A 25,685-nucleotide genomic window follows, 5' to 3' on the forward strand; every position below is an offset into this window, starting at 1 on the left:
CAGAACAAGAAATTTAGGATGCTATTTCTCAGGTAAAGCACCTGGCCCAAATGGTTTTAAAGTAGAATTTTTCAAATCGTTCTCCAGTATACTTTCTCCCTGATTATGTAAAATCTTTAAGAATGCACTACTTATAGTTAAATTACCAAAATCTTTCTATTGTGCCTTACATCTTTAATTTTTTTTAAAAGATAAAGATCCTTCTGAATGTGCTTCATATAGGCCTATATCCTTATCGAAAGAAGACTTTAAGATTCTTTCGAAAATAGTGTCTACTAGATTGGAGAATGTATTGCCCCGAATTATCTCGGTCAATCAGACCGCATTTATTAAAAACCGCTATTCGTCCTTTAATATTAGTAGATTGATGAATATTGCTTATTCTCCCTCATCTAAAATTCCCGAATGTGTCATCTCATTGGATGCCGAGGAAGCATTCGATAGAGTTGAATGGCTATACTTATTTACCACACTTGAGAAATTTAATTTTAATTCTCAGTTTATATCTTGGGTTAAATTGATTTATTATGCCCCTGTGGCTTCGGTACTTACCAATAATACAACATCTTTTTTTCAGTTATTTCGCTCCACTAGGCAAGGTTGTCCTCTTAGCCCACTCTTATTTGATATTGCCCTGGAACCTTTAGCTATTGCTATTCGTGATTCACCTTCTATATTTGGCATCTCCCGCTGGAATGTGATGCACACGCTTTCATTATACGCAGATGATTTGTTATTATATATTTCGAATCCTGAGAAATCCATTTCGGCTGTTTTATCCTTGCTCGATCAGTTTAGTAACTTTTCTGGATGCAAACTGAATCTTAATAAGAGTGAATTTTTTTCCCTGAAATATGCCAGTTCCAATCTATAGACAATTACCTTTTAGATTAGTTATGGATTATTTTACTTATCTGAGCGTTAAGATTATTAAAAGCATAAGGGTTTATTTAATGTTAATTTTTTACCATTAATGGATCAGGTCAAACAATAGTTTACTACATGGTCAATGTGTATGTCATTGATTGGCCGAATTAATGCTATAAAATAATTATTTTACCTAAATTTGTATATCTTTTCCAAGCGATGCCAATTTTTATTCCTAAATCCTTTTTTGACACGATTGACTCTAAAATTTCGTCTTATATATGGCAGAATAAAAATCCTAGGCAAAATAAAAAGTACTTGCAGAAATCCAAAAAGAATGGCGGCTTGACTTTGCCGAATTTAAGATTTTATTATTGGGCAATTAATATTAGATATTTAAGATTTTGGATAACTGAAGTGGATTTCAATGTTAATCCTCATTGGGTAAATCTTGAACGCAATTCGGCACAAGGGTTTTCATTGGCTTCTATCTTAGGGACTTCGCTTCCCTTGGGTTCTCTCTAAATTGAATAAACAAATAGTTAATCCTACAATTAAACATACATTACGAATATGGTTTCAGTTTCGTAAATTCTATGGCTTGAATAAATTTATTTTATCAAGTCCTATTATATAGATTTTTTTTCTTTCAACCCTCTGTCATGGATCAAGCCTTTATGGTTTGGAAAATGAAGCGTATAATATGTTTTCGTGATTTATTTTTGGATAACTGTTTCATGTCTTTTGAACAATTGTCGAATTAATATAATTTACACAAATCCCATTTTTTTAGATATTTACAGATGAGAGTTTTGGTAAATACGATGATACCGACCTTTCCGATTTCATATTCAACTGATATCATGGAAAAAAGTTTGGGCTTAAATCCTTATTAAAAGGCTTTAACAGCAATCATTTATGGTATGATTATAAATATACAGCCAGATATATCTGATGAAATTAAAAACGAATGGGAGAAGGATCTTCAACTTTCTGTACCAACAGAGAAATGGGAGAAAATTGTACAATTAGTTATTTTTTTTCTTTTATTTGTCCTAAACATACGTTGATTCAATTTAAATATGGTACATAAGGCACATATGTCCAAAGATAAGTTAGCTCGATTTTATTCTCATATAAATCCGATCTGCGATAGATGTCATTCTGATGTAGCCTCTTTGACTCATATGCTTTGGTCTTGCCCTCCTTTAAAAGAGTTTTCGAAAGTTATTTTTTCATATATTCTCTACAATTTTAAATATGGATTCACAAACTAATCCAATTACTGCAATTTTTGGCTTACCAATGATTGATTTGCCCTCTGCAGCTCGGCAGATGATGGCATTTGCTACCTTAATGGCTACAAGTTCTATTCTATTGACCTGGAAAGAGATTAATTCTCCAACCACATCTCAATGGTTCTCCCACACCATATCGTGTTTAAATTTAGAAAAAAAATATAGAAGTGGTACATTTGACCCCTAGGTTAAATTTGAAGAAACTTGGAAGCCTTTTATTCAACACTTCCATAGAAAACAATCTGAGCTTTTCCGATTCCTTTATTTTATTCATTGGCTTGAGTAGAGGAGCGGAGTTAACGACATTAAAGATTTTATTTGATATAATTGAATAGCCCAACCTTGTTTGGTTTTGTATTAGTCTGGTTTCGTTTAGATTAGGTTTTTTTTCGATTTCAATTTGGTTTTTTTTTCCATCTTTTTTTTAAATTTTGGGTATCAAGGGTTTGGGAGGTCAATTATATTGGTGCTATTTATAGCTTTTTTCCTATGTTAATTACCAACAATGTAATCCTACTCCCTTTATACTACGATGATTATTATGTATTTACTTTTGAAAAAACTTAGTAAAAAGATTGAAAAAAAAGAACCGTTTCTTCTCTGCGCTGCCGCCCCATGCACGTCTGCAGGTTTGCCGAGAGGATGGCATGGTGAGCGGCTAGCGTAACCCACAGAGCTCAACCACGGACTGCCTCCTCAGCACGTTCCATATGACTAACAAGATCCATTTCCTCCCCAAATTGGTACCCGTTGGAGGCAAACATGGCTACAGGGGAAGATGTCGTTGGCAGTAAAAGCTCAGAGCTCTTAGGCACATCGGCTCCGTGCTTGTGTTCACTACTCCACTCACGCCTCATCCCACCGGAAAAAAGAAAGCTAGCAAGTTTTGAAGAAAACACAACATGCCTACAAAGGGGCGGTGGATAGGAGAATGCCTGAGGATTCAGTACAATGCAGGATGCTGTTTGGAAAAACGATTTGTTATTGAACTGGAATATGTTCGAAATTTTCAGGAGACTCCCTGTCTCCCGGATGGGCCCATCTGCGCCAGGTCCATCGAAATGTAACTCCTTAGAGACCGTGTTATGGATATGGAGCGGGACCTTTGGCTTGCTACTGAAAGTGAAGTAGTGATAGACAGAAACTACGGGGAGGTAGTTACCCCAGGGCTACAGAATCAAAAATCAGTGACTGTCACAAGATCAAGGGAGAACGACTAATAGTGGAGAGCACCCCTGTGGCAGTCCTCATACACAATAAGTGTTCCATTTTGAGTAATGTTGAAGGGGAGAACGACCTACCTGGAGAAACAACAGCGGCCTTACCTCTGGCACTGAGTGTGGCCCTGTTGCTCAGTAGGGTAGGGAACTGAAGAGGATGGCAACAGTAATGCCGGACTCCATGGTCGGAAGGATAGATAAGCGATACTGGGACGAGAAAATGCAACATGGATGGTAGTTCGCTTCGCAGGGCCCAGGGTCCAAGATGATTCTGGACGTATCCCTAATATCCTGAAAAGGGAGGCTGAGCAGCCAGAATTACTGGTAAATATTATGAAAGGTTAAAAAACTAAGTGATGGCAGATTATAAGGCCAGCAGGAAGGAGCTGAAGAATAAAATTAGGACAGCCAGACGGGGCCATGAGAAAGCCTTGGCAAACCTGAAGCTATTCTACAAGTATGTTAAGAGCCAGAGGATAAGACGTGAGAGACTAGGACCAATCAAGTATGACATTGGAAAAGTGTTAATGGAACCGGAGGAGATAGACGAGGTGCTTAATGCATACTTTGCTTCGGTATTCTCTGCAGAAAATGATCTTGACGATTGCAGGGATGACTTACAACGGACTGAAGAGCTTGAGCACACGCAGGATCTATGAATATTTGGAGAGGCGTAATATGACCGGGAGTAGTCAGCATTTCTTTCCCAAAGGCATGCCGTGTTTCGCGAGCCTAATTGAATATTTTGAGGATATGACTAAATACCATAATGAAGTTAGAGCAGGAGATGTACTGTATATGGATTTCAGCAAGACATTTGATAATGTAACCCATACAGTGCTTATTAAGAAAATAAGGAGGCATGGGATCCAAAGCAATGTTGTTTTGTGGATTTAGAGCTGGCTTACTCACAGAAGGCAAGGAGTAGTTGTAGATGGGCCACAATCTGCATAGAAGTCGGTGACCAGTGGTGTGCCTCATGGATCTGTTCTGGGACCCCTTCTCTTCGTGACCTGGATGAGGAAGTGGAGGGATTGACACAAATTGTGTCAATTTGCTGATGACACAAAGATCGGGATGACATGGATAGTGTGGAGGGCTGTCACAGGCTCCAGCGGGACATCGATAGGATGCAAAACTCGGCTGAGAAGTGTCAAATTGAGTTCAAACCAGATTTTGTGAGGTGGTTCATTTTGTTGGGTCAAATATGATGGCAAAATAGAGTGTTAATGGTAAGACATTTGGCAGTGTGGAGAATCAGAGAGATCTTGGTGCCTCAGCCCACAGGACACTCAAGTTTGCTACTGCAGGTTGCCTGTGTGGTGAAGAATGCATGCAGTGCATGGGATTTCATCAACCGTGGGATAGGGTTTTAAGAGCCGTGAGGTCATGTCACCCTGGTCAGACTCCACTTGGAGTACTGTGCTCAGTTCTGGTCGCCTCACTACCAGAAGATGTGGAAGCCATTGAAAGGGTGCACAGGATGTTTACAAGGATGTTGCCAAGATTGGGGAACATGCCTTATGAGAACAAGTTGAGTGAACTCGGCCTTTCCTCCTTGTGTCGACGGAGATGATAGCTGACCTTATAGAGGTTTATAAGATGATGAGAGTAATTGATCGTGTGGAAAGTCAGAAGCTTTTACCCAGGTCTGAAATTGTTGCCACAAGAGCACACGGGTTTAAGGTGCTGGTGTGTAGGTACAGATGAGATGTCAGGGGTAAGTTTTTTACTCAGAGAGTGGTGAATGCGTAGAATGGGCTGCCGGCATCGGTGGTGGAGTCGGATACGATGGGGTCTTTTAAAAAAAATTAGATAGGTACATGGAGCTTAGTAAAATAGAGGGCTATAGGTAAACCTAGTAAATTCTAAGGTAGAGACATGTTCGGCTAAATTAGATGTCTTTAATCACCATATCTCTGAACTGATTCCATAATCTATAGACACACTTTCAAACTAATGTCCTCAGTATTATTTATGTATTTGCCCATTATCCCTTTATCCATTTGTTTATGGATTTATTATTGATTGAATTTAATTGATTCATATATTTATGTGTTTTATTTATTTATTTATTTATTTATTTATTTATTTATTTATTTATTTATTGATCTGTCTCTCTTTCTATCTATCCATTTATTTGCTGTTATTCGCATTTGTGCTTCTCAGTCTTTCTATGTAGTTTTTCATTGCATCGATGGTACTTCTTTATACTACTGTGAATAGTTGTGAGAGCATGAAACCAGCGGTCGCACATGAAGATGTATACAGACTTTGATAACATATTTAGATTAAACTTTGAAGATAACCATGAGCTACAGAAGCTAATGTGTGGGTGTGGTGGGTGGTGATGGCGGTGTCAGGGCGGGAAGTGAGGCCGATGACCGTCATTCAGGAACTAACGGAATCGATGGAGAGAATGGTCAAGTCACGGGGAAATATCCCTACAGTGTCACACTCCCAATGGTGGGAAGACTTGACCAAAAGGCGGTGAGAATGTTGATCTCCCTCCCACAGGGATGATTGTAAATGAAGTGCGGACGTGCAGAACGACGAGGAATAGAAGGTTCCGGTGATGGCGGGGGCGGGGGAAGGGGGTGGTGGGGGGTGAGTACCGACGGCCGAAGAACGCTCAGGACACAGACAGCAAAAAGCGGCATAATATGTCGGAGTCGATTAAACTGTAATTTTGATTGAGGCTCCTAGACGGCACGTAATCCGCACCTATTCCCCATAACGTACTGCCAGCAGCCGTGTAAAGAAAAGACACGATAAATCTACCACTGTTTCCTCTTTTATCTTGATTTAGTTACACAAGTTCCAATGACAGCACAGGAGATCTCTCCTGATTCTACACACAGCGGTAGTTCAGATACAGCACACTAGGGAACATTTTACACACATTTATTCGTCGGAAAAGATGGATTATTATTGCCAACTGCTCTGAATTCATTAAACATTCTGCCTGTTTCCATAAGCGAATATTACTACACAATTACATTTCAATAGGCTGCTGCACTGACCCAGTCATTGCTTCACTGCATTAAACAAGAGCAAACAATCCGTGTGTACTGCCAGCCAGCACACTCTCACTGTGCACAGGCGGACGAAGAGATGGTGTTGCGCAGCGGCGAGCTCAGCGAGCTGTGGCTCACGCTGCAGGAATAGCTCGAACCCTTGTTCCAGGCAGCGACGGGAACCCGCAGGTAACTGCTCAGCCTGTAGGTCTGGTCAGTGTCCGGGGACACAGCACCTGTCGTCACCCCAGTCTCCATCTCGACTCCATCCACGGTCCAGCGTAGCGCTACCAAGCCCGGCTTAAAACCACTCACCAGGCAAGAGAGAGTGGCCGAACCCGAGCGCGTCTCCTCCGGAGATGGAGGGAGCAGAAGAACTGACGGCTCCCGAGAATCGCTACCTGTGGGAGAGAACAGACGAAGAGGAATAGACATAATGTTAGTTCATGGACTGTTCAGAGATAGAAACACCAGCGCCTAAATTCACACAAGCATTGGGACACCATATACGGCACATTTGACCCCTCAGGTACAAACCTTTGAGCGAAGAGCTGCGCGGATTAGTTCAGCATTGCGCGGCTACGACGTGACATTATTTATTTCAAAAAATGTTTTTGAATCCACTCTGCTCTCGGCACCGCATTGTGTGAAAAGATAACCTGAACACTACTCAACCTCTTCGCTAAATCCCCACACCGTGCCCATATGATTGCTCCCTTTATTGAGACCAGTTCTTTGTTCTCCAATAACTCCCCAAATCTTGAAGTCTTAGGGCAATAACTGAGAACAGGGCACTTTTAGTTAATGATAGAAAGAAGGCTCTTTGGGATGTCCCGACGTCGGGAAAGCTCAGTGAATATCCAAGACTCGGGACCTAGTGGATGAAGAGGAAATGACGGAAAAAAAGAGCATCCTGTGAACTGGTGAGAAGCGGGAAGAGGCGAAACCACTCGTTCAGACTCAGATTGCATTCCGAACCCCTAGTAACCAGGTCTATTGCCGCTCGACTCTGTGACCAGTCTGCTTTCTGCCCAGCACCTTCCCCTCGTGTGTATTATTTTTAAAGTTTGATGTTCTTCTCCTGTGTTATCTACAATCATATTGACACGGTTCTTAATCACAGAATCTGAATTGCGTTAACTTGAAGCTGTGAACATCCTGCCCTGTGGTCCGGGATTTACGGCACCCAGAAAAAATATGGAATATTCGCGACAAACATGTTCTCAGAGGTGATGAATGAAGAGGGAAGGGTAGATGTCATGCACGTGGTAGCGATCATTTCCTCAAATTATCTGTGAACATTATTCAAGACAGTATGGGAAAGAATGATAGGATCGATAGTCAAGATTTTTTCCGAGACCAGAAATCTTGGCCGAGAGGAGTGAAGTTTACTGGAGAAGGTCCGCGAATGTTTACTTTTATACAGAGTGGAGGAGGCAGATTCGATGGGGGAGTCTAAGAAAGTGTTAGACGGAGACAAGAGTGTGCTGAGAATGGAGGGATATAGAGTAAGTGTAGACAGCAGGGATCGGTTTAATATGACATAATAGAGGCGCCGCTGTAATAAGACTATTAAATGGTTCTCTGGTACGATAAGATGGACGATTGACCTTACAGTCCACCTCGATATGATCTTGCAAATTATCTATCTGTGTTTCCTGTCTGGCTGTTATGGACAGTATGCCGGTCAAACTTTTCATTGCATCTTGTGAAAAGAAGCCAAAATAAACCAATACTTATAAAATGCTCGGGGACTACTGTGCTAAGGAGAGGGAACGTCAGAAAGTATTGAATTCTGCTACACCAACTGAAGTATATCAAATGCGTCCAGCAAAAAAAATGTTCACAATTTAAACAATCATTAATTTCATTGTTGAGACTGACTCGATGGGCTGAACGGCATCTTGTGCCAACCAGAAACGGATGGCACCTCCCAGAGGCCTTCTCTGGACGGAATTCTATCCGGCTGTGGGGAATGAGAGTGGCTGTAGTAGGAATTGTTTGCAACAGAATGACGGAGTCACTTACTCTTAATATCCAGGATGGTGCCTGGACCGAAGATAACTCCAGAGTCCCAGGCTGCGCAGTAATAGACGGCGGAATCCCGGGGCTCCAAACTGCTAATCGTCAGGATGTGACTGTTGCTGGAGGTGTCTCTGGACGGTTGAAAACTGTCTGTGATCCCCATCCCTCGGTATATGCTATTGCTTGGGTAATGTACTAACACCCACTGAGGTTTCTCCCCGGGACGCTGTCGGTACCAGTACATTTTGTAACTGCGAACATTACCGTTCTGTATCCGACACTCTAAGCGGACGGTTTGACCCGCGGAAGCATGTCGTGACATTGGGGTCTGATTGAGCACTGGGGCCGCGTGGATATCTGCAATAAAACACAATAAAACCACTGGGTGACTTGGAGTAATATAAAAATCAGCAGCAATCCCAATTGTAACGAATAATCCGTGCGTGAACCAATCCGGCTCTCACCTGGTAAATGAACCAGCAGAACCCACAGGAGATGCAGCGTTGGGGACATGCCTCCGGACAGAAGCAGACAGCGAGCGCCCAAAAATTCCGACCGACCCATGCGCTGTTTTGCAAGCTTCGGAAACCGCTCTGGTTCCAGAGTCTACAAACTGGGGTCTCCGTGTCTGTTTATTAATTGGAATGTAAATGAGTGGGCGGAGCCAGGGAAAGAAGGTGGGCGGAGATTGACCTGCTGACATTCGAAACCTTTGAATGGCCATCTGGTTGATTTCTAAAATCTTATACCACTAATTTCAAGATTGTTTTATCTTCAGTTGTATCACATATCCAGGCCTGTAGAACTTTGGAGAATACTCAGGCAAAAGTGAATTTAGACATTGTTTCGGCTGCTTCACTCTGGAACAGCGGGTGTGGGTGCTGGTGGCCCCTTGTCACTCGGCTCCTCCTCACTGTTTAGAATGCCTGATGAGAACAAAGCTTTTCAAGGTCACATCAAATTTCTACAAAGTACCTATGCCATCCCAGAATTACTTCAACAATGCATCGGTTCGTATCTGAGAATATTTCATTCTTGCAGAAAACAAGACGCCGCTTTGCTTGTAAGGGACTAAACGTTGTCGTGAAAACGCGTAACTCCCAACCAACCAGTGTTGTTTTTTTTTTCTCTCTCTCCCTGAAGTCTCGAAAGCGGGACTAGGCCGAATTTCATTTAACGTCAGAGATTGGAGTCAGTCGTTATGCAAAGGCGTAGCAGTGGAACTCAATCAATGCAGCCAGAGTGCTCCTCTCGGCAGTGAATATTCCGCATATCATTAGTTGGGAATTATGGACGTTCAGAAATAATTGCATGGATGATGCAAACGGCTGCCGATGCTGAAATCTGGAGTAACTCAGAAAGAGCTGGGATGTCTGAACGGGTCAGGCAGCATCTATGCTGGGAAATAGACAGTCGCCATTTACGTCCGAGAACGTTCTTCTGAAACCCCATTCATATAATTTTCTGACAGTGCATTATTGAGGCATGGAACAAGTCTCCGAAAATAGTTAGACAAGGCTGGTAAGAGCAAACATCAATCTGACTGCATTAGTTCCTGCAATGGCCTCTGTCAAGAGGAAAGGAACTGACCAACAGCCCGTAACGTTCCATGTCCTTACTTCGCCATTAACATCCGGGGGGGGGGGGGGAATGGGGAACCACTGAGCAGTAACCACTTGACTGATTAAATTGAGGCTTATAAATTAGACCGTGGTCACAGGCTTAGGGTTATAAAATTCAAAGCTCAAAATAAATTTACTATCAAAGTGCGGGAATTCATCATATTCTGTACAACCCCGAGTTTCGTTAACTTGCGTGCGTTCACAGTAAATATCAAGGAATACGAAGCAAGCAATGAAAAGCTAAACATTAAGACGGACAAATAACCAATGTGCAAAATAAGATAAACTGTTCAAATACAAGCAAACAAATAAATACATAATAATTAAATAGATGGATAAATAAATATTATTTTGCATTACATAAACATACACTTCAAACTTCATGTCAACTGGTCGAACTTCAGGCCCTGCCACTCAGACATTTGAGCTAATATCTGTTTTGTCACTGCATGTGTTAGAGTGTTACTGTACCTAATGTGTATGGCTATCTCTACTGAGTTTTTCACCTTGGCCTCAGAGGAAGGGCGGTTCGTTTGTGAACATGTGTATGGTTAATTGGCAATAAACTTCAACATGAACTTGCACACATGACCCCACCTTTTCGCCACTGAAAAAGACACCAATTTAGAATATTTTTTTCTAGACATTACCTCACGTTTTCCACATTTTATTCGGTATTTTGTGTCCCTGAAAGCTTTGCTAACCTGTGAACATCAACTACGTCATTCTGCAGTGTCCTGATAACACTGATAATAAACAAACATAGCAATATTACAATCCATTCCCTTTCTAAGTCTTTGGATATACACTGTGAACAGCTGGATTTCTTTTTTCAGCAATCTCTTGCAAATCACTTCACAGTTGGCCTGCTGATAATCAATGTCCACCGTGTCTGCTGATTGCCAATCGATCCATTTCGTAAGTTATGATAACATTACCAGGAGATCACCGAAAGATTTGCCGACCACGTTTTCTACCCCTGTTTCCTGGCGGATCTTCAGGCACTTCCTTAATGTGAGGAGACCGATGATATAATTGAGCAAACTTAAAGGGAAGTAGTCACCCCGAAGTTGCAGGAGCCGAGTAGCTGTGTAACTGTCAGGTGAAATGGAAATGGGCAGTTAGGGCAAAGCACTTCTTTTGCCATTCCCTTTAAAAATAAGTATACCGCTTTGGATACTTTTGTGGAGGATGACCACCCGAGAGAAAGCCACGGCGACAGGGTTACAGGCACTGTGCATGGGTACGTGGTGCAGAAGGGAAAGAGAAAGAAGAAAGGAACGGTAGTGATAGGGAACTCAATAGCGAGGAGAACAGACAGGAGATTCAATTTGTGGAATTGAACGGGAAACCCATATGATATGTTGCCTCCCAGGTGCAAGGGTTAGGGATGCCTCAGAGAGAGAGAGAGAGAGAGAGAGAGAGAGAGAGAGAGAGAGAGAGAGAGAGAGAGAGAGAGAGAGAGAGAGAGAGAGAGAGAGAGAGAGAGAGAGAGAGAGAGAGAGAGAGAGAGAGAGAGAGAGAGAGAAAGAGAGAGAGAGAGAGAACAGATTCCTTGGTACATATTGTTAACAACTCCATGGGAAGGAAAAGAAATGAGGTCCTGAAAACAGAATTTAAAGAGCTATGAAGAAAGCTGAGAAGCAAGACCATCCGAGTACTACTTTCTGGATTACTGTCTGTGCCACGCGCCAGTGCGGTGAAAAACAGGATTATTTCGTAGAAAATACGTGGCTACGAAGCTGATGCAGCGGGCAGGTCTTCAGGTTCTTGGATAATTGGGATCTCTTCTGGATGAGTTATTACCTGCTCAATGTGATGAGATGCACCTGAAGCCGAGGGTGACCAATAATGTCGCAGATAGTTTTGTTAGGGCTGTTGTGAGTGTTTAAACTAACTGGGCAGGTTGTTGCGATTCGGTATGAAGGGACTCAAGATAGGAAGGATGGTAAAAAATAGAGAAACCGTGTAGCCAGATTGTGAGGAAGTGCACGCAGGTGATAGGACTTAGTTGCAGCCAGCAGGCTGAGTATCAAATCATCAAAGTTGTAGAATCGCAAAGGATAGCAAATTCAGTTCTCAAGGTGTTGTATCTAAATGCACGTAATATAAAAAATCACGTGGATGATCTTGTTGAAATATTACAGATTGCAAGTATGATGTTGTGGCCATCAGTGAAGGATGAAGGATGGTTGTAGTTGGGACCTGAATGTCCAAGGTTACACGTTATAATGGAGGGGTAGGAAAGTAGATAGAGGTGTGGCTCAGCTGGTAAAGAATGGCATCAAATCAGGTGTGACATAGGATCGTAAGATGTTGAATCAATGTGGGTTGTATTAGGACACTGCAAGGGCTAAAAGGATATCGATGGCACTTATATGCAGGCGTCACAAAAGAAGCTGTTAGATGGACCACACGTTACAACAGGAAATAGAAAAGGCAAGGTTATAGTAGTCACGTGAGATTTTAACATGCAGGTCGATTAGGAAAATCCGGTTGGTAATGGATCTCAAGAGAGTGAGTTTGCTGAATGCCTAAGAGATAGCTTTTTAGAGCAGTTTTTCGTTGAGTCGACGAGGGGATCAGCTATAATGGATTGGGTGTTATGTAATGAACCGGAAGCGATTAGGGAGCCTAAGGTAAAAGAACCCTGAGGAAACAATGATCTCAATATAATTGTGTTCAACTTCAAATCTGATAGAGAGAAAATAAAATCTGATGTAGCAGTACTTCAGTGAAGCAAGGGAAACTACAGTGGTATGAGAGAGGATTTGGCCAAAGTAAACAGGAAGGAGCTTCTGGCAAGCAGGTCAGTAGAGCAGCAATAATGTGTGTTTCTGGGGGAAATGAGGAAGGTGCAGGGCATTTTGTATTCCAAAAATGAAGGAACACACAAATGATAAAATGGTGCATGCATGGCTAGCAGGAAAGTTAAAGCTATTGTAAAAGCAAAAGAAAGCGCATACAACAATGCAAAAATTAGTGGGAAGATAAAGGATTGGGAAGTTTTAAAAAACCTAGAGAGATCAACTGAAAAAATCATTAGAAGGGTAAAGGTGAAATATGAAAGCAAGCTAACAAATCATATCAAAGGGGATATTAAATGTTTTTACAACTATGTTAAAAATAAAAGAGCAATGAGAGTGGATATAAGACGGCTGGAAAATGAAGCAGGAGAAATCTTAACGGGGAAGAAGGAGATGGCCGATGATCTAAATGAGTATTTTGCGTCGGTCTTCACTATGGAAGACACTAGCAGTGTCCACGACGTTGTAGTGTGTGAAGGAAGGGAGAAGGTGCAAAATGCATATAAGTCACCCGTCCAGAGGAATTGCTCCTTAGTGTTCTGAAATAGGTACCAGACGACTGGAAAAAATTCAAATCTTCCTCCACTCTTTAAGATAGCAGGAAGGCAGCAGAAAGGAAATTATAGACCAGTTAGCTTGACCTCAGTGTTTAGGAAGATGTCAGAGTCAATTGTTAAGGATGAAATGATGGACTAATTGGTGACACAGAACAACATAGTACAAAATCAGTATCGTTTCCTTTAGGGAAAACCCTGCCTGACGAACCTGTTGGAATTCTTGAGATTACAAGTAGCATAAAGGGGATGCAGTGGATGTTGTATATTTGGGCTTTCAGAAGGTCTTTGACAATTAGGCCGCTGACCAAGTTAAGAGCTTATGGTATCACAAGAAAGTTGTTAACTTGGTAAAAACATTGGCTGACTGGTAGGAGGCAGCGAGTGGGAATAAGTTCATCATTTTCTGGTTGTCTGCCAGTGACAAGTGGTGTTTCACAGGGGTCGGTGTTGGGAACACTGTGTTTTATGCTGTAAATGACTGATTTATATAATGGAATAGGTTGTTTTGTTGCCAAGTTTGCTGATGATACCCAGATTGATGGAGGGGCAGGTAGTGTTGAGCAAAGGGCTTAGACAGGATAGGAGAATGGGCAATAAAGTGGCAAATAAAATACACTGTTGGAAAATGCATGGTCATGCACTTTGATAGTAGAAATAAACGCGCGGCCTATTTTCAAATAAGAGAGAAAATAAAGGTGTCTGAAAAGCAGAGGTAATTGGAAGTCCTTGTGAAGAACATCCTTAAAGTTAACTACAGTTTGAGTCGGTGATGAGGAAGGCAAATGTTCTGTTGGCGTTTATTTCAAGAGGTCTAGAATACAAGAGCATGGATGTGATGCTGAGGCTTTATGAGGTGAGGCCTCAACTTGAGTATTGCGAACAATTCTGGGCCCTTCATCTTAGAATGGATATGCTGGCATTGCAGAGGATCCAGAGCAGGTTCACAATGATGATTCCAGGAATGAAAGGGTTATCATACTAGGAAGGCTTAATGGCTCTGGGTCTGTACTCGCTGGAATTCAGAAGGATGAGCGGGGAGCTCATTGAAAACTTCTGAATTTTGAAAGGCCTAGAGATAGTGGAAGGAATGTTTCCCATGGTGGGAGAATGTAGGGCAAGCGGGCACAGCCTCAGGATAGAGGAACCACCTTTCAAAATAGAGATGTGGCGAAATTTCTTTCGTCAACTGGTGCTGAATTTGTGTTATTTGTTGCCATATGCAGCTGTTGAGGCCGGGTCGCTTGCTGTATTTAAGGCAGAGATTGACAAGTTTTTGATTGGACATGGCATGATAGTTTACGGGGAGAAGGCCGGGAACTGGGGATGAGGAGGAGACTATAAAAATGTTCAGACATGACTGAATGCCGGAGCAAGCGATTAGACCAGATGGTCTAATTCTTCTCCTATGTTTTATGTTTTTATAGTCTTAATAATAGATTACGCCATCCTGCCATGACTAAGAACCTAAATACATCTTTTCCCACCCTCTCCTCTCTCTCTCTCTCTCTCTCTCTCTCTCTCTCTCTCTCTCTCTCTCTCTCTCTCTCTCTCTCTCTCTCCTCTCTCTCTCTCTCTCTCTCTCTCTCTCTCTCTCTGTCTCTCTGTCTGTCTCTCTCTCTCTCTCTCTCTCTCTCTCACTCTATCTATATCTCAAACGATATATAAACGATATATACATATTTCTGTATATGATTTCGGTGCATTTTTCTTAATCAAAAACACATTCTTAGTCATACAAGCTGCATAGAGTGTAATACTGTCACGTTGGCCTTTCGTTCCAATATATTTCAAGATTTCCTTTACCTTCTCATACAATTTCACCGACGCTTTATTTATTTATTTTCGAGCGTTTCCAATCTGCATGTGAAATTGATACAAGTTATCCATTCCTTTTAGTCTTTTACTTACATACTTATAGTGGCAGTTCAGGTGGATTTTCGTGTGGGCAGTTCGGATGGATGGACGAAGAGATATGGATGCTGATGGTTTGGTTCCAAAATGACGGGTTTAACCATATTAACAGTTCGGAAAAGCCTAGATGGACCGAGAGGTCTGATTTGGTGTTGTGGTGCTCTATTTCTTTATGACATTCCATGGTTATTTTAATCGGGACCTATGCACTTTGGAGCACAAACAAAATTCATGACATATGGCACTAATATTATACCTGATTCTAATGCTGATCCTCACTCTGATGAAGGATGTTATTAACAGTGAGTCACGTGTGAGACATCAAATCTCCCTTCTCTTTTCCATGATTTAGTTCATCACCACCCAGCCTTCATTCTGCCACCATCTTTGGATAATGTGTAATTGATGAAAATAAAATTCATACAATTAAAAATTCGACTTATGTGACATGGTATCAACGTTTCTCTAATAACGCCACTGTGAAATACTCGCTGGTTTTTATTTCTGAAATGTTATCCTGCAGTTTGGGTTCTGTAAAGCTTTTTCTATCGATTACCTCTTATTAGTTAATTGGAGATGGTGATTAAAGTTTGAATACGTGTCGTTCATAACCTGTGATATGGTAATTCTCCCTCAACCCCGTACTGACCGTAGGACACTGGTCAGCCCAGTTAACCTCTCTCTCATTCAGTCAGGGACTTTCAATTTTCTCTCCTATGGCCCCATGATTATTTTTCGTCGCTGAACAGAGTAAGGATGAGATGGATAGATGGATAAGGTCGAACAATTTGTGTTGTGAGCGGCACTGATGCAGCTGCGGACCGCGTCATCTCCCCATGGGGACCGGGACGGGGTTTGCACAGCCTTTATTTAGCGATAATTACACAAATTGCTGCTGTTTCTGTCCTGTTTGTGAAGTGGTGCAGGTGGCGCGGTCACGAGGTCCCAGGAAGGTGGGGGCATATTTTTTTATACACTCTCTCAATCTGAGAAACTGCAATAATAGGGAGAGACACATTCTGAATCCAAACCTGAAAAATGAAAGCTTACACAATTGGAATTAGTTGTGACAACCGATGAACGGAAGGACAGGGGTCAGCGAAAGAGAGAGGTAGAATGAGTTCTGCGAAACGGGAGAGACAGAGGGTGAGACGGTGAGAGCGGGGAGCGAGAGCGAGATGGGATGAAAGAAAAAGCACTGCGAAGTGAGACAGAATGAGTAAGATAAGAATGTGAGCGGAGACAGTGTGTGTGAGAGATGGGGAAAGACAGAGAGGACAGAGACTGAAGGATGGGAGAGAGACAGAGCCAGAGAAAGGGAGAGAGAGAGGAGGGAAAGGGGAGAGCACGAGGAGGGCGAGGAGCGAGGGGAGTGTGTGTGTGTGTGTGTGTGTGTGTGTGTGTGTGTGTGTGTGTGTGTGTGTGTGCGTGCGTGCGTGCGTGCGTGCGTGCGTGTGTGTGTGTGTACGTGTGTGTGTGTGTGTGTGTGTGTGTGTGTGTGTGCGTGTGTGTGTGCGTGTGTGTGCATCTGAAAGGGAGAGAAAAAGGAGTGTTGGAGGAAATGATGATTTAGTTCTGTGTCTGATAAATGTACAACTTTGAGAGTAGGGAACAGAAAACTCACTTCAGTAACATAAGGGTTTGAGAATAGCCCAGAGGGTGATCATGGGCTCGGTTGCTCTCTCCACGTCTGAACCTACCCGCAACATAATCTCAGGAACCCGATAAATGTTTTAATACCAGACACACAGGGGATATGTAAGAACACGCATAGATTTCGCGCACCTGCTTTGCTGTTATCCAAGATCTGAAATGGTCATAAACCCAGCACTGCCCATGCGACATCCACAGCGCTAAATCAAGTTGTCCACAAACATATAAGATTCTCGATTCTAGTCGGCGACTAAAAATGTACGGGGCTCTGGGAGAGAAAATTGACAGACACTGACTGAATTCGGTCACGTCATCGTTGTTCATCCTATTCCCCCATCGCTCATCCAGAGGAAACAGATTTTGCGTCCTCTTTGTAGTCAGATCAGTATCTTGTCTTTCGATGTATTCATCTTTCAGTTTCCCGAACTTGTTTGGTTTCCATTCCCCAGCCTGTCATTACGGGTCAGTTCTCTCCTCCAGAGAGTATGATCCGCATTGGGTAATTCAATCCGAAGACACACCTGTTTCCTGTACTGAACAATAGTCATCCAACCAAAATGTTCCGTCCTCAAACTCCTCGGAAAAAGCCAACATTAATCCCTCACAGCTTATTGAACTTGGATGTCATTAACTTGCAAAGACCGTGATTGATCCTTAGGTTTATTCGTTGTTACTAACTTCAAACGTATTTTGTCCTTACATGTCAGTCCCTACAATAAGTAATTTGTATTGTACAGGAGTGTTTATTGTTGAGCCTCACTAACAACCAACTATGATACTAATTCCCTGCCCCCGACAACCGCGGCATTTAGCTTCACAGATTTATTCAGCACAGAAATGGGCCTTGCTGCCCAACTTGACCATGCCAGCCATGTTGCCTAACTGCGCTCGTCCCATTTCTTTGCGTTTGTCTAATGTCACCATAAAATTTTAATGGCAAACAGGAGGAAATCTGCAGATGCTGGAAATTCCAGCATTTTGCGTGTGTTGATAAAATTTTAATATCCGTCTAACTGCCCAGAAGTCTTTTAAACTGCACAATTTTACTACCCTCTACCACTACCTTTTGCAGATTATTGAACATATCTACTCTGGTCTTCGGATCTAAGTCTCCACGTTGGTCGTTTAACCTTTGCTTCCCCAGAGGAGAGGACTGACTCAAACACATGACCTTAGCTGGGTGATAAGTGCCGCATCAACAATCTCTCACTGAATGTCAGCAACACCAAAGAAAAGTTTACTAACTACAGGAGGGAGGAATTCGGAGATCCTTCAGCCAGTCCTCATAAGGAGATCAGAGATGTTATCATCTCTGTCCAGGGTCCAGCCCACAACCGCCATTAGAAAGAAGTAACGGCAGGGCCCATACATTCTTAGAAGTTTGCAAAGCTTTGGCAAGATATCTAAAAGTCTTATAAACTTTTGTAGATGCACGATTGGCATCTCCCTAGAGCAAGGGGCGATAGTGATCATGAACGTATCTCCTTCAAAATAGCATTGGACAGATATAGCAATAGACAAGTTAGAAAAGCATTTAATTGGAGTGAGAGGAATCATGAGGCTATCAGGCAAGTAATTGGAAGCTTAAATTGGAAACAGATGTTCTCAGGGAAAAGTACGGAAGTAATGCGGCACATGTTCAGTGGATATTTGAGTGGAGTTCTAAATAGGTACATTCCAATGAGACATGGAAGTTAGGTAAGGTACAGGAACCGTGCTGTACAAAGGCTGTAATAAATCTAGTCAAGAACAAAAGAAAAGCTTACAAAAGGTGCAGAGAGCTAGGTCATGTTAGAGACCTAGAAGACTATAAAGCTAATAGGAAGGGAATTAGGAAAGCCAGAAGGGGCCCTGAGAGGGCCTTGGCGGGCAGGATTATGGAAAACCCAAGGCATTCTACAAGTATGTGAAGAGCAAAAAGGTAAGACGTGAATGAACAGGATCTATCAATTGTGACAGTGGGAAAGTGTGTATGGAACCGGAGGAATTAGCAGAGGTACTTAATGAATACTTTACTTCAGAATTCACTATGGAAATGGATCTTGGTGATTGTAGTAATGACTTGCAACAGACTGAATACCTTCAGCATGTAGATATTGAGGAAGGGGATGTGCTGAATATTTTGTAAGGCATCAAGTCGGATAAGTGGCCGGGACCGAATGAGATGTACCCCAGGCTACTGTGGGAGGCGAGAGAGGAGATTTCTGAGTCTCTGGCGATAATCTTTGCATCATCAATGGGGACGGAAGAGGTTCCGGAGGATTGGAAGGTTGCAGATATAGTTCCTTTATTCAAGAAAGGGAGAAGAGAGAGGCCAGGAAATTATAGACCAGTGTGATTTCCCTCAGTGGTTGGTAAGTTGATTGGAAAGTTCCTGAGAGGCAGGATTTATGGACACTTGGAGAGGTATAATATGAATAGGATAGTCAGCATGACTTTTTCAAGGGCAGGACGTGCCTTACGAGACGGATTGAATGTTTTGAGAATGTGACTAAACACATTGATTAAGGAAGAGCAGTAGATGTAGTGTATATGTATTTCAGCAAGACATTTGATCAGGAAACCCATGCAAGGCTTATTGAGAAAGTAAGGAGGCATGGGACCCAAGGGAACATTGCTTTGTGTATCTAGAACTGGTTTGCCCACAGAAGGCAACGAGTGGTTGTAGACGGGTCATATACTGCATGGAGGTCGGTCACCAGAGGAGTGCCTCAGGGATCTGTTCTAGGATCCGTACTCTTCCTGGTTTTTATAAATGATTTTCATTAATGTTTATAGTGTAGAGGGCTGTCAGAAGTTACAAAGGGACATTGATAGGATGCAAAACTGGGCTGAGATGTGACAGTTGGAGTTCAAGCCAGATAAGTCTGAAGTTGTTCATTTTGATAGGTCAAATATGATGGCAGAATGTAGCATTAATGATAAGACTCTTGGCAGTGTGGAGGATCATAGGAATCTTGGGGTTCGAGTCCGTAGTACACTCAAAGCAGCTTCGCAGATTGACTGTGTAGTTAAGAAGGAGTACGGTATATTGGTCTTCATCAAACGTGGAATTGAATTTAGTAGCCTAGAGGTAATGTTGCAACTATATAGAAAAATGGTCAGACCCCGCTTAGAGTACTGTGCTCAGTTCTGGTCGCCTCACTACAGGAAGGATGTGGTAGCCATAGAAAGGGTGCAGAAGAGATTTACAAGAATGTTCCCTGAATGGGAGAGCATGCCTTATGAGAATAGATTGAGTGAACACGTCCTTTTCTCCTTGGAACGATGGATGATGAGAGGTGACCTGATAGAGTGTATAAGATGATTAGAGGCATTCAACGTGTGGACAGTCAGAGGTTTTTTTTCCCAGGGCTGAAACGGTTGACAGACGAGGACACAGTTTAAGGTGCTGGAGAGTAGGTACAAGGGAGATGTCAGTTATGAGTTTTTTACTCAGGGAGTGGTGAGTGCGTGGAATAGGCTGCCGGCAACGGTGGTGGAGGTGGATACGAAAGGGTCTTTTTTAGAGACCTTTGGATAGGTACATGGAGCTTAGAAAAATAGAGGGCTGTAGGTAAGCTAGTAATTTCCAAGGTAGGGACACGTTCGGCAAAACTTTACGTGCCGAGGGCCAGTATTGTGCTGTAGGTTTTCTACGCTTCTATGTTTCTATAATTGAGTCTATATTGACAGCTTGTATCATGCCAACTATTTTATCATCCAAATGATTATTATAACCGAGCAATCGTAGAATCAGCGCATGTTCCTGTTGTACTCCATTGACAGAAGTCCTCCAGTGTGTAAAAGGATGCTTCAGTACTGCTCCCAGTCCAATGCCACACAAACGTGTTTTAGGTAATTGGCACACTCATCCTGGGCCGTATATTTTCCAAGCTTCCGAACCAGCTTACCATGTTTAGACTTGACTATGATCTTGCTGAAGTCCACGTAAGCATCAAGAGGTTCATTCACAAAATCCGAGTTTACCAAAAGGGCCATCCTCTAGACTGGTGCTGTCCTTCACTTCGATACATTCCTTCAGGCATTCATTGACTGTTTATTTCTTTCCTCCCTGACATTGTAATTGCGTACTGAAAAATTTCAGAAATACTTCTTAATCTTAAAGCATGAAACATAGGATCTGTATTAGGCGATTCAGCCCATCACGTTTGATCCTCCATTCCATCATGGCTGATTTATTAACCTTTATTAATATTCATTATATTCATTATATTTATTATATTTATTATATTCCCTGCCCTCTCCATGGAATCTTGCTCGCCCTTACTAATCAAGAAGCTCTTAACCTCCTATTTAAATATAGTCAGCTCTCCCCATATTACTTTTCTGCACCTGTGTATCAGTTCTGGGTATCCTCTCATTTGACTCACGTGAACTGTTTAAGCATGAACATGCTCCTGCAGCGTATCCAAGATTTAACCAAATCAATGAGTTATTAGATGGCAGCAGTAAATACGCGGATTAGGAAGAGGCAATGGAGGAAGTATAATAGTAATCTGTACTCTTACTACTTTATCAGGTACTTCCTGCATGTTCATGGCCTTCTGCTGCTGTTTGACATATTCTGCGAACAGATATGCTCTTCTTCATCACTGTTGAAACGCGGGGTCTGCAGAACATTGTTAGTACAATCGGATTACCGTTTCCTTGCTGTCAGCTTGAACCAGTCCGACTATTCTCCTCTGAATTCACTCACTAACAATATAACATAGAACTGCTGCTCATTGGATGATTTTCTTTAATTGTTTAATTGTTTGGTTTTTGCATCATTTTCTGTAAACTCCAGTGACAGCTGTGCGTGAAAATTCCAGGAGAGCAGCAGTTTCCGAAATACTCGAACCTCTCCATTCTCCATTCCGTTGTGTGGTCTATGGAACAACTGAACCTCTTGACTATATATGCCTACTTTTGTACAATAAGTTGTTGCCACTTGATTGCTGATTCGATATTTACATGAATGATCTGGTATGTAAGTGTACCAAATAAGTGGCCACTGAGTGTATTTCTATAAGTTGGAAAAATGTAATTCCTATACCACTCAATTGTACTCAACACTTAACGAAAGTAGGGCATTGTGACCAGTGTAAACAGCGAACCCACAAAAACTTTAGTTAAACAGATCATCCGGTTAGGCACATTGTGCCCTGCTTAATATGTTACAGGAATGATTACATCAACTGCTGTAAAGCTCTTGCTGTGCTGCTGTAATTCTGGTAGGCGCAATCAAAATGCAAATCTAATTATTTGGCGTTGCTGACGCTGCTTTGGCAGGTAAGGACCTACTCGGGACCTCGATAGTTCTGTACTGCCACCACTTGTTCACCAGCGGAACTTCGAGCTCCCTTATTTCTCAATTGCAACTCCCCACCCCCAACTATCCTTTATTACCGTTTTATTGTCAACTGTGAAACAATTTGTCATTTTGAAATATAGCTTGAAAACTCCGGACATAAAACCGTTTTTTGTTCGGGAGAATACTTGGTCTTGTCAGTCATATTTGTTCATATGTGGAAAAGGAAAACCAATGCTACCTCTTATAAAGAGTTTCAGCACCAAGGGCCTTTCAGGAAGAGAGTTCCAGACCTGTATACCGATTCAGCCACTTCAATTCGTTATCATTCTAATTTTCTCGAATTTGACCCCGCTAAGCAAGGAGCCCCAACTATAAGACTGCCATGACGTGCGCTGACAAACCACTGATCCCAGATACGTACGATCCACAAACTCCCATATTGAGACAGTTTTAGATAAGAACTCCAACGAGAACATCAGTGGTTTGACTGAGCAACAGCGAGTCTAGTCCTTCTCGATACACCAGGACACCGCAATCAATGTCAATGTGGAGTCTACTTTAAAATTCCATAGTGCATAGAAAACCCGTGTCAGTCAAAATAAACTAGACAAGATAAAACAGAAAGAAAAATGGCCTAATGTCTCTACATAAAACAACAATTAACAAAGACACGTTCACAGCCCCGTATGTTTCATGGAAGTACATCATTCCCAAACGCTGAGACCTGACGTCCCAAGGAGCCCTAAGTTACTCGAGACAAAACTTGTGAATTCGAGACAGACATGATGCATTATAGTTGTCCACGAGAATGTACCTGATATTTAGTCCCTTACATACTGCTTGGTCACATTTGACAGCAGTAAAAACACCCTAAATGTCATTTTTAGCCGAAATTTGATGACTTTTCCTAAAGTGACCCAATATGCGCAAAATTTGAATTATTTAAAAATTTTGTACTTTTGTACAAGTGCTACAAAATTTGTACATTGCGGCTGTTCCAGATCAAATTTGACCCGTATCTGTTCAAATGGATTTTACATCTCTGAAACATTAATTAGGGGTTTAATCACCCATTTATTAATGTCAGATAGGCTATTAATACATTCTGAACAGAACTGTGCTTCAAAATTTGATATAGACACTTCTTATGAGGGGATTCTTGGACCGGGTCAAAACTGACCCGGATCACACTGTGACGGTATAGAATATCAACTGTATGAAAAGCTTAAATGGAATATAGAGAGCTCAGACCACAGATCAGAGATTTGTACGGCACCAAAATTATGAACACAATAAATTCTGCAGATGCTGGAAATCCAAAGCAACATAAACAAGATGCTGGCGGAACTCAGAAGGCTAGGCAACATCTATGGAAATTAATAAACAGTGATGTTTCTTCTTCAAGACCAAACTAATAATGAAGTTTCGCAGTGATTTTTAATCTTTGCTCCCTGCCTTTAACTATTTTCCTTTTCCAGTTAGTATTCCCCAATTAATTTGAAACTGCAGTAACACACACAAACTTCTGGAGGAACTCAGCAGGTCAAGCAGCATCTATGGAAAGAAATAGAATTGTCGTTTACGAAAATACGCATCACCTATCCTGATGAAGGGACTCGACCCGAAACGTTGACTCTATTACTTTCCATTGTTGACCTCCAGCACTGTGCGTGTGCGAATGTGTGTGCGTGTACGCGTGTTTTTGCTCTGAAGTATGTTCCAGAATTCTTGTGTATCTGATGATGCCACGGTGTTCAGAAGTCTGTGTTGTGAAATGTAAAATGTTCTATGGAGTCGGACACTCAGTCACAGTGATTTGAATCCGTGATCCATCGGTTAGTGATGGTTGTTTTCTTTTCATTTATGTAGGGTCGTGTGTATGTTTATCACATTTTAACGCAATTTAACGTATCTCGAGGATCGGAAATTATCAGTTGTGTCTTCCTAAGGCGGTAAGGTTATCAGTAAAAACGACTTAAGATACTAGCCAGACGGAGTGTGATGGGAGGGAAGTAAATTCTGGTAGTTTTGACCCGCTTCTGTTCTTCGCTTGTGAGACCTGTAGGGTCGAACTGCTTCTTCCGCTGCGACGTCACAAGGTCTATGGAATGAGTAGTCTCTCTTGTATGCACGGTATTGACTGAGGAACACCCTTAAATTTTCCATGCGAATTCCTGGAAGTTACGACTGGCCTCCGAACACCATTATGAATTTATGAACATCAGCAGAAAATGGTAATTCATGGGATATCAGCAATCCGAAGGGAACTCCGAAAGGAAATTTGACTGATATCGCGCTTAACGTTGGAAGTTCTGCATTCAATATTCACCTTATGTCTCCAAGCAGATTGGACATCAATCCCACGACTGCTCTTAGGAAGTAAAAGGATTTTCTTTCTTTGTGTAATTCCACAATGCCCTTCTGCCATTATTACTCTGTTTCATAGATGTCAACTCCGAGTACACCATATCATGTTCTCCTTTTCTGTGAATTTGCTTCCCAGGGCTGAAGTGGTGATAAGGGATGCAGGAATTGGAATCTCACGTATCTTCGCCATTGAACCTGGTTTGCCGATTACATCCCGTGATGGCTGCCTTCTACCGCTTCCTCACGGCAGAAGTCGTAATGCTTTGGACATCAGTATATCATACCCACAACTAATATATACGCTCAGTGCCCACTTTATTACGTATTGCTGATCGTTAATGCAAATATCTAATCGATAGGCCATGTGGCAGCAACTCAATCCAGCGAGGAATTCAGACATTGTAAAGACGTTCTTTATTGTTGAGACCAAACATCAAAATGATGATCTAAGTGTCATTAAAGCTGACATGATGATGAGTCCTAGTCGGGGTGGTTTGGGTATCTCGGAAACTGCGTATCTCCTCGATTTTTCTGGAACAAAATTCTCTGACGTGTATAGAGAATGGTGCGAAAAAGAACAAAACGTCAGTTTCTTTGTCGAAAGCACCTTGTTAATGAGATAAGTCAGAGGAGCATGACTATACTGATGCGAGCTGACAGGAAAGCGACAGCAACTGACATAACTATGCGTTATACGATTGATGTACGGACTAATGAACAGAGGCCGCAGTAAAACTGAATTGGATCCGCAACTACCAAACTTTAGCACAGTGCCAGATTAACCACGTTTTATGTTGAATGCAAAGGGCATCATCTTACCTATAACGTTAATCAAACATGGTGAAACTCTCTTCCCGTTCTTTGTGTGCTGTCTGTTGTTTCTTGGCACTGATTTGTCGCAGGGTTGCAAATTACACAGCATCCACAGAAAACGTCTTTTGGGGTCGTAGAGCCGTCTCAATCTCTCGGGTTTGGCGGGACCGGACTGTGTCTTCCGAGACGTCAGCAGCCAAGGAAACCAGCGGGATTTCAGGTTAATAAGAAG

The 25,685-nt window shown here is 42.1% G+C and overlaps 1 protein-coding gene across 1 annotated transcript; it reads right to left on the reverse strand.

The window, feature by feature from the left end:
• Positions 1 to 6,181: 6,181 nt before the first annotated feature.
• Positions 6,182 to 8,979, reverse strand: LOC140735146 (immunoglobulin lambda-1 light chain-like). The gene is made up of 3 exons (XM_073059935.1): positions 8,892 to 8,979; positions 8,431 to 8,784; positions 6,182 to 6,803 (listed from the first exon to the last, which is right to left on the reverse strand). Exons 1-3 carry the CDS (start codon positions 8,938 to 8,940, stop codon positions 6,475 to 6,477), a joined length of 732 nt encoding a protein of 243 aa, XP_072916036.1. The 5' UTR covers positions 8,941 to 8,979; the 3' UTR covers positions 6,182 to 6,474.
• Positions 8,980 to 25,685: the final 16,706 nt, after the last annotated feature.

The sequence above is a fragment of the Hemitrygon akajei genome, chromosome 11, assembly GCF_048418815.1.
Source record: "Hemitrygon akajei chromosome 11, sHemAka1.3, whole genome shotgun sequence".
Lineage (NCBI taxonomy): Eukaryota > Metazoa > Chordata > Chondrichthyes > Myliobatiformes > Dasyatidae > Hemitrygon > Hemitrygon akajei.